An 8,962-nucleotide genomic window follows, 5' to 3' on the forward strand; every position below is an offset into this window, starting at 1 on the left:
GACGCTCCTGGCATTGAGCGGGCAGGGGCCAGGGCTGCGGGTCAACCCCTCAGCGCTCCGGACGGCCTCAGCCGTAGGATGTTTCAGCCTCGAATGTGCGCGGTGCTTGGGGGCGGAGGCTGGCTGTGCGCTGCGTTCCTCACCGCATGTGGCTCTCTCCCTGTCCAGGCTCACCCAGTGTCCTCGATGACCCCAGGTCTGCGGGCGTGGCCACCTTCGTCATCCAGGAAGAATTCGACCGCTTCACCGGCTACTGGTGGTGCCCTGCCGCCTCCGGGGAGGGTAGGCGCCCTCGCGTTTGCCAAAGCGCTTCCCGCGCCTTCCTTCTGGCAGCGGAGCCACGGTCTGCCTGCTTTTCTGCTCTCGGCTCTTTTCGCTTAAAACAAACCGCAGAGCCTTTTGTGTCGATAGTCGTGTCCCAAGCCGTTCAGGCCGCTCTGACAGGACCCCACAGGCCCGGGGGGCTGGGGAACAGCACACATCTTTTCCTCCGGGTTCTGGAGGCGAGCCGTCCAAGGCCGGGGCGCCAGCGGATACGGCGTCTGTTGAGAACCTGGCTCCTGGCTCACGACCACTGTCCTCTCCCCGCGTGCTCACAGGGCAGAAGGGCAGGGCGCTCGCTGGGCCTCTGTCGTGAGGACACGCTCGTCTCATTCCCGGGGCTCCCGCCCTCCTGACTTAATCCCCTCCCGGAGGCCCCACCTCCCCCCACCAGCGCCTTCGGGTAGGATTTGACATTTGAATTTGGGGGTACGAACTTTCTGTCCGTTGCAGTCAGGACACAGAGGACTCTGATGACTAACTGTCCCTGGGGTGATGATGGGCCACGGCGTGTTTAACTGGTTCCACACCTACCAACACTTCGGCTGTTGCCGGTGTTCGGTTTGGGTCTCGCCTTTTGTTATAAACGGTGCTATGGCCAACGTTTTTTTTTTTTTAATTTTTTTAATGTTTACTATTTTTGAGATAGAGACAGAGAGCAAGCAGGGAAGGGGCAGAGACGCAGGGAGACACAGATTCTGAAGCAGACTCCAGGTTCTGAGCCGTCAGCACAGAGCCCGACACGGGGCTCAAACCCACGAACCGTGAGATCATGACCTGAGCCGAAGTCGGACGCTTAACCGACTGAGCCACCCAGGCGCCCCTGAACATTTTTATATACGTCTTCTGATCTTCTGGGAGTTCTCAGTGGTTCTTAGCCAGGGACGATTCTGCTCCCAGGAGACCCCAGGTGACATCTGGGGACATCCGTGGTTGTCACGCCTGGGTGGCTACTGGTACCGAGCAGGCAGGAGCCGCGGGTGCTGCTCTGCGCCCTACAGTGGCCAGGACGGCTCTCTCCCACAAGGAGTGATCCAGCCCCAAATGTCAGCAGGCCCGAGGATCCTGAATCCTGCCACAGAAAATTCCAGCTATAAGAGAGCTGAGCGGAAGCTACACGCGGCTTCGATCTTGATGGGTTTCCTCTTTATGGAAGAAGCCAGATCAGCGGGTCCTTTTGTATCTCTGTGTCTTTGTCCCCGTAGTGTGGGGGTATCTTGTCCCCTCCAGTGTTCGGTCAAGCAAGATCTACCTTCTCTGGGTGGGGGACTTGTTTCTGGAACGTGCCGGTAGCATCAGACCCTCTTGTGCTGCCAATTGATTTCTCCATGGCCTTCGTACCCCTGTGAGCTTCAGCAGTGCTCACGTCCCGGCCCCGGGCTCCGGCCGTCTGCCGTCAGAGCCCCGTCTCCTGTTCGCTCTTGCCTCTAGTTCAACTCACCTTGTCCTTAAATTAACTTGAAAGAAGACCTTATGGTCCTGCCATCAACAGAAGCAAGACACTAAATCCTGTGATACAAAGAAGCCAGCACGATATGTTTAAGTCGGCTCCCAGGAACAGGAGGGGTCGCCCCATCAGAGGGGCACCTGAGGCCGCCTGGTGCTGCCCGAGACTCAGGCCGGGTCGCAGGTTACAGGGGACAGTGCCATGACCTCTCCTTCCACCTGGGCCGGGCTCCTCAGTGCGCTGCCGTGCGGCGTGTAGCCCCGGGGCCCGTGCCTCTGGAGCTAGGGTCCGGGGTCAGCTCTTTCAGCCTGTGGCTGTCTGCAGGCCTGAAGCGTCCTGGTCGGTAAGATGGGGTCCTTGGCCACGAACCGGATCTCTCCCCCTCGGCACTCTGGACTTCGGGGCTGGCTCATCCTCTGTGCTGGGGGCCGTCCTGAGCACTGTGAGGTGTTGAACAGCATCCCTGACCTCTACTTGAGGTGTTCCTCGGGCTCTGACCAGCTCAGGTGACCGACCCCTGGGCACACAGAACGGCCCTTGGTTGGGGTCCGCTGGTCTAGATGATCTCAGAGGTCCTTTCTCTGGCGTGCTGGTACCGGCTCAGAAACCCCTTCGAGGAAGAATCCCCCCCCCCCCGCCGACGCCACGGCCGTCAGCCATCTGGGGTAGCCCCCTCCCAGACCCCACACCTGGGGTCACCTCCTGTGCTGTCTCGCATGAAGGGATGGGGCTTTTCCTTGGCCACGGCAACCCGAGAGTATTCTTCCTGGCTGTCGGGGTCTGGGGCCCAGGAGTCCTTCGTGTGGGGCAGGTGGACGCAGAAGTCTGAGGCAGGGGTTCGGGCTGCGGTGCGGCCAGTCCCACACCGTATGGCCTCAGGCCAGCGGCTCACCCCTCCTGTGCCCCCCTCCCCCCCCTGCAGACCGGGTGGGGCTGGGCCGCTGGTTCTGGAGGCACCCCTGCTCCATCTGGGGCGAGTCTCCGGTGGGGCTATAGGACGCTGCAGATGGGGACCCTTTTCGGCAGCCTCAGGAGGAAGCAACAGCCGTGGGCTCCCTCCCCGTGAGGTCAGCACTGCCCGTGCCGCGTTCCTTTCCAAGCGGCCACCGCTCGGGGATTCACGCACTTGTCACGATTCTTATCCCGAGCCTTCTTGAGCCGAGCCCCGCGTGTTACTCCGCGGGGGCCGCCAGAAGCAAGCCCCCCAGACACGGCGGCTCAACAATAAGCATTTACCATCCTGGTCCTGGAGGCGGGAGGTCGGCCATCAGGCGTCCCCGGGGCTGCTTCCTCCTGGGGCCGCTCTCCTCGGTGTGCAGACGGCCGTCTTCTCCCCGTGTCCTCACGTGGTTGTCCCTCTGCGTGTCTGTGCCCTCATGTCTTATTATGAGGACACCAGTCAGATTGGATCGGGACACTCTGATGACCTCCTCTCAAACTCATCATCTCTCTAACACCCTGTCCCCAAATAACAGCCCCATTCTGAGGTGCTGGGGGCTCCCAACATGGGATTTCAGTTCAGCCCCATAATACCACATAGGGCCTCATCTCATGCCATTTCGTGCTAGGAACGGCTCCGTTCTTCCCATCATGCAGGTGAGAACACTGAGGCCCTGGCATGAGATGTAATGGTTACAGTAAACAGCAGGGCCAGGCTTCTAGCCCGGGGGCTCAGGCTCTTATCCGGGCCCTGCCATGGTAGAGCTGGGTCCCCTTTATGTGCGGCAGAAGGTGGGGTGACAGCGGGGACGTGTGGCGCCCCCAGCAGCTCCCCCTGCCCCTTCCAGGTCCGGAAGGCTGTAAGACGCTGCGGATCCTGTATGAGGAAGTTGACGAGTCTGAGGTGGAAATTATTCATGTGCCCTCCCCCGCGCTAGAAGAAAGGAAGACGGACTCCTACCGATACCCCAGGACAGGTGAGGGCACTGGGCAGTGGCCCGGGCTGCCCAGCAGGGCAGGCGTGCACCAACCAGGACCCAGAGAGGCAGGCCGGGCTCGACAGCGGCAGCGGGGCCGGTGCCACAATCGGTGACCTCGGGGCCCGGAGAGACGGTGCGAGAGGGGGGGCCTGGGGGTGCGGCCCCATCCGGGGGCACGTCAGATACTTGGCACCTCGTGAGAATGCAGGCTCGAGTTTGCCCTGTTTCTCGAGGAGGCCAGAAATCCAGGTGGCTCCAAGAAACGGCCTGCTTCTTAAACGCTCCTGAATTATTTAAAAATGCTTGGCGAGCTAACTGAAAATACGTTGCAGGCCGGGTTCGGCCTGTTTTTGGTCCCCTGGGAAGCGTGTGGGAAGCGCCTACTATGTGCTCCACCCGACAGGGCCTTCCAGGGATCCTTCCTGTCCCTGGTGCAAGTGGGAAGGGTCGGCCCTCCTCCTGCCCCGCTGCACGGGTGGGAAGCTGAGGCTCAGAGGGGCTGCCCGTCCCGGGGCGAGCACCGTGCAGGCCACGGTGGGGACTGATCGTAGGAGGGGCTGGAGCCTGACCCGCACCTGTCTGTGGCGAGTGCCATTTGGCCATCCCAGCCAGTAAGCCACGTGCCTCCCGACAGCTCGGGGCCCAGCTGAGGCACGGGGGACACGTGTCACCTGTCCGCATCGTTGACGGTCTTATTGTGGACGTGCCCTGTCTTTGCGACCAACTCTCAGGCTCTCCAAAGGCAGGGAGGCATGTTCTTTACGTTTTGTCCCCCCACGACCCGCCTTCCCACCCAGCACGGGGTCTGGCCTGCGTTCTTAAATGGTAAAGACGGTTGTCGCGGAACAAGGTCCAGGGCCAAAGTCAGAAAGGCCTGCCCGAGGGACTTTGTGCCCGGACCAGAGCGTTGACGTGCCCACGGAGAGACCTTTGGATACCTGGTCCCTTCCTGCCCCTCCCTCCCACGCTGGCTTTGTCACCTTCCTAGGGCATCACCCCACAGCCTCCGTCCCAGACACCTGCTCTCAGCCCTCACGGGTGACACCTGCCGGCCTCACCTCCCTTTCATTTCTGCAGGCAGCAAGAATCCCAAGATCGCCCTGAAGCTGGCCGAGTTTCAGACCGATAGTCAGGGCAAGGTGAGCGTGGCCAGGGTGCCTGGGGGGGGGGGGGGGGGGGCCGGGGTAGGTGGTGGAGATGGGGGGACAGTTGGGCGACATCAGCAGGCCGCTTGCCCCCTTTCCGGGGGCACGTGAACCCAAAAAGGCACTGCTTCCGTAGCGCCCCATCACCCTGCCTTGGTCTCGAAAATGAGTGGTGGCCCGGCCTCATCTGCCTCTGGGCGGTCCTGGGGTGTGAGGGGGCGATGCTGAGGAGCGGTCCTTGAGCAGAAGGTCCCACAAGAGCTTCCAGAACAGTCTCCAGAGCAGAAAGCTCTGTTGGTAGTCGTCCAGGGGACTAGAGCTCCGCCCCGGCCACTCCCCGTCCCTGGCATTTGGGCAGGTCCTCACCTATAACTTCGCCAGGATGGTCAGTGCTCCAGATGCTTCTGTCACCCTGGGTCAGTATCGACAACAAGTGTCCTTATCACCCCGGGAGCACTCGCTCAGGACCCCGCAGCCGGGAGGGCAGGAGAGGCTATAACCGAGAAGGGCCGAGGGGATGCCAGGTCAGACGGAAACCACCCCTCCCCCCAGGTCAGAGGTCAGAGCACTCAGACAGGCTGAGGAAGCTCTGGGACGTTTGTGCCGGGATGACTTTTTGTGTGCGGTTTCCCAAAAGGCGGAAGATAAAATGTGCTTATTTTCACGATCGGGGGTTAGGTTTTGGTTTCGGAATGATCAGACCCTGACCAAAACCTTCCTACACTCCGCACCAGAACGTTCTGGCAGATCTTACACAGACCTGACGTTAGGTGGCTTCACTGAGCCCCTGCCAGCAACGTGGTTCTCGGCCCATCCTCCGGAACCGCCGAGCGCCGGCCCCGTTAGCCTCCGGGAAGCCGCGGCAGCTGGACGTTGTGTCGCCCGAGGCTGCCTGGCTCTGTGGTGACAGCCCAGGCCAGAGCCCTTGCTTACCAGCCAACAGGCTGTCCTGACAGAGCCCCACATGCCGGGGGCTCAGACCACAGAAGCATGTTGCCTCCTGGCTCTGGAGCCCAAACGTCTGATAGCAAGGTGTGGGCAGTCCGGCTCCTTCTGCGGCCGTGAGGGGGTCTGTTCCCGGCCCTGCTCCTTGCCTCGTCCTGCCTTTTGTCACAAGGTGTCCTCTGCCTGGCAGCTGAGTCCTCACATCCCCCTTACGAAAGGGGGCTACCCTATTCCAGCACCACCTTAACTAATGACACTGTAGCCGCCCTGCTTCCGAATAAGGCCCTTTCTGAGGCACCGGGACTCAGGACCCCAAGATAGGGATTTGGGGGACACAGTATTCCCCCCCCCCCCCCAGCAGCGGCCATCTCCTCCCAGGCAACCTGTGGTCGGGCCCACGTGTGACCTGAGTCCGCTCTCCCTTTAGATCGTGGCAACCCAAGAGAAGGAGCTGGCACAACCCTTCAGCACGCTCTTCCCCAGGGTGGAGTACATCGCCAGGGCCGGGTGGACCCGGGACGGCAAATAGTGAGTGTTGCCTTGTCACTCACCTCGTGACCCTGCAGCCACATCAAGGGCAAGTCTCTGGAGCCAGGCCCCGGGCCACTGCACGCAGGCCAGGCAGCCCGATGTCAGTTTCCGTGTGGCCCGCGAGCCAAGAGCGGCCTTCATGCTTTCTAAACAGTTAGAAGTCAGAAAATCCAAAGAAGAATACCTCATCACACACGAAAATGCTATGAAATCCACATCTCAGCGTCCAGGAATAAAGTTTTATGGGCACGGGGCCACACTTGCTGGTGTCCAGATCGGCCGTAGCTGCTTTTGCGCCACGTTGGCGGGGTTGACGGGCTGCTTTTAAAGGGAACCGTGTGGCGCTCGAGGCTGGAATATTTACTTGCTGGCCCCTGTATCACAGAGGCAGCCTGGACCGAGGGGCCGGGCCTTTGGCGGGCGGCAGGCTCTGGCTGGAATCTCCTGTCCCTGTGGCATCGCCCTTTGGTTTTAGTCGTTCTCGCTCCGTGTTGAGATTCAGCTTCTCTACTTACGGTACCGACATCTCCATTTAAGACACATGGTCCGTTTACAGTCGGAAAGGTGGAGGGGCACCTGGATGGCTCAGGAGGTAAAGCATCTGACTTCGGCTCAGGTCATGATCTCACAGTTCATGGGTTCAAGCCCCGTGTCGGGCTCTGTGCTGACAGCTCGGAGCCTGGAGCCTGCTTGGGATTCTGTGTCTCCCTGTCTCTGCTCCTCCTCCCCTGCTTGTCTCTGTCTCTCTCTCTGTCAAAAATAAACATTAAAAAATTTTTTTTAAATAAAAAAAAATAAATAAAATAAAATAAAATAAAAACATAAGGCGCCTAGGTGGCTTAGTCCGTTAAGCATCCGACTTCGGCTCAGGTCATGATCTCGCGGCTTGTGGGTTCGAGCCCCGTGTGGCGCTCTGTGCCGACAACTCAGAGCCTGGAGCCTGCTTCGGATTCTGTGTCTCCTCTCTCTGCCCCTCCCCCACTTGTGCTCTGTCTCTCTCAAAAATAAATCAACGTTAAAAAAAAAAAGGTACAGACACCTTTTTTCCCCCGTTTTGAGAAGTTTTGTTTCAAAACAGTTGTTTTGAGGACAGAACGTAATGATAGAGTAGCTCCCAAACGTGATTTTTAAGTGATACCTACACCAACGCGGGGCTCGAATTCACGACCCCTCCACCGACTGAGCCAGCCAGGTGTCCCCACCTCCAACGGGATTTTGTCTTTTTTAAGTTGCCGTTTGCCTGCCTTTATCCCAAGTCCTTAAGGACTCAGGTTGTTTGACAGGATGAACAATTTTTTAACACACACACACACAAAAGTACAATGTCCATTCAGAGCAAAACAGGAAATAAAGCATAGTGAACGTGGGCTGAGGATTTGGCAGAAATTGCAGACGTCTTCGAAACGCTGCTCTGAGTCCTAATGACACGCGATGTTTCCAGAATGGTTGAGTTAGAGTTCTCTCGCCGCCCCCCCCCCCCCCATCTTCTCCGGAGGGCCTGTGCTAACGAGAAGCCTTTGTGTGCTGCCCTGTTACTCGGTCGAGTGTAGGCAAGGCCGCCAGAGGAAGGGTGGTTGTGACGCCATGCGTTCGGAAAGGGAGGCGTCTGTCACCCGGCTTCCCCCGCTGGGCCCTGAGGCCTCCGGCCGCTCTCTCTTGTCGCCCTCTCAGTGCCTGGGCTATGTTCCTGGACCGGCCCCAGCAGCGGCTCCAGCTTGTCCTCCTCCCCCCGGCCCTGTTCATCCCCGCCACCGAGGATGAGCAGGAACGGGTGGCCTTGGCCAGAGCGGTGCCCAGGAATGTCCAGCCGCACGTGGTGTACGAGGAGGTCACCGACGTGTGGATCAACGTAAGCGTGGGGAGACGCCGGGTGTTGGGGCCCGGGGCCCCCAGATCTCCGGCTGGGCGGGGCGGGGGCGGGGCGGGGGCGGGGCAGCGGGCCGAGTTCGCCTTCCACGGACGGACGCCTGGCCACGCGGCGGCGGCCCGCCTCCTGACGCACGTTCCGTCTTCTGCCCGGACAGGTTCATGACATCTTCTACCCGTTCCCCCAGTCCGAGGGAGAGGGCGAGCTCTGCTTCCTCCGTGCCAACGAGTGCAAGACCGGCTTCTGCCACTTGTACAAGGTCACCGCCATCTTAAAGCCCGGAGGCTACGACTGGAGTGAGCCCTTCAGCCCCGGGGAAGGTGAGCAAAGCCCGACTGACCCGCCCCATGAACGTGAGCTGTCCGCGAAGGGGCGGGGGTGGGAGGAGTCAGAAAGCCAGCCTCTCTGGAACATCTGGCAGGGGTTCTCGCAGCCGACAGTCTGTTCATCCGGTCGGTAGCGTGTATTCAGCGCCGACCACGTGCCAGGCCCTTCTCACACCAGGGGCGGGCACACCACGGCCACAGATCAAATCCGGCCCACTGCCGGTTTTCGCAAATAAAGTTTTATTGGCACACGGTCGCGCTCATTCATTTACAGGCTGTCTGTGGCTGATCTCATGCCGCGATGACAGAGTTGAGTAGGGTGGCGGCAGTGTGACATATGTCTTGCATCGCTGAAAACATGTGCTGTTTGGCCCCTTATGGGAAAAGCGGCCGACCCCTGCTCTAGGTGCCAGGGGTATGAATCTAAAGAGAGAAAGGAAAATCCCTGCTCTTGTGGAACT

At 60.0% G+C, this 8,962-nt stretch overlaps 1 protein-coding gene across 9 annotated transcripts in view; it reads left to right on the forward strand.

Moving 5' to 3' along the window:
• Positions 1-8,962, forward strand: part of DPP9 (dipeptidyl peptidase 9) — a 42,826-nt gene that overhangs the window by 16,618 nt on the left and 17,246 nt on the right. For 8 of the 9 annotated variants that reach the window (XM_053220062.1, XM_053220063.1, XM_053220064.1 and 5 more), the window contains 6 exons: positions 169-282; positions 3,556-3,684; positions 4,765-4,826; positions 6,205-6,305; positions 7,980-8,157; positions 8,333-8,495. In XM_053220062.1, the coding sequence (XP_053076037.1) occupies positions 169-282; positions 3,556-3,684; positions 4,765-4,826; positions 6,205-6,305; positions 7,980-8,157; positions 8,333-8,495 (747 nt within the window). Of the gene's footprint in view, positions 1-168; positions 283-3,555; positions 3,685-4,764; positions 4,827-6,204; positions 6,307-7,979; positions 8,158-8,332; positions 8,496-8,962 lie in introns of those variants that run through there. The other variant, XM_053220065.1, reaches the window with a different exon arrangement.

This window comes from Acinonyx jubatus, chromosome A2, assembly GCF_027475565.1.
Source record: "Acinonyx jubatus isolate Ajub_Pintada_27869175 chromosome A2, VMU_Ajub_asm_v1.0, whole genome shotgun sequence".
NCBI lineage: Eukaryota > Metazoa > Chordata > Mammalia > Carnivora > Felidae > Acinonyx > Acinonyx jubatus.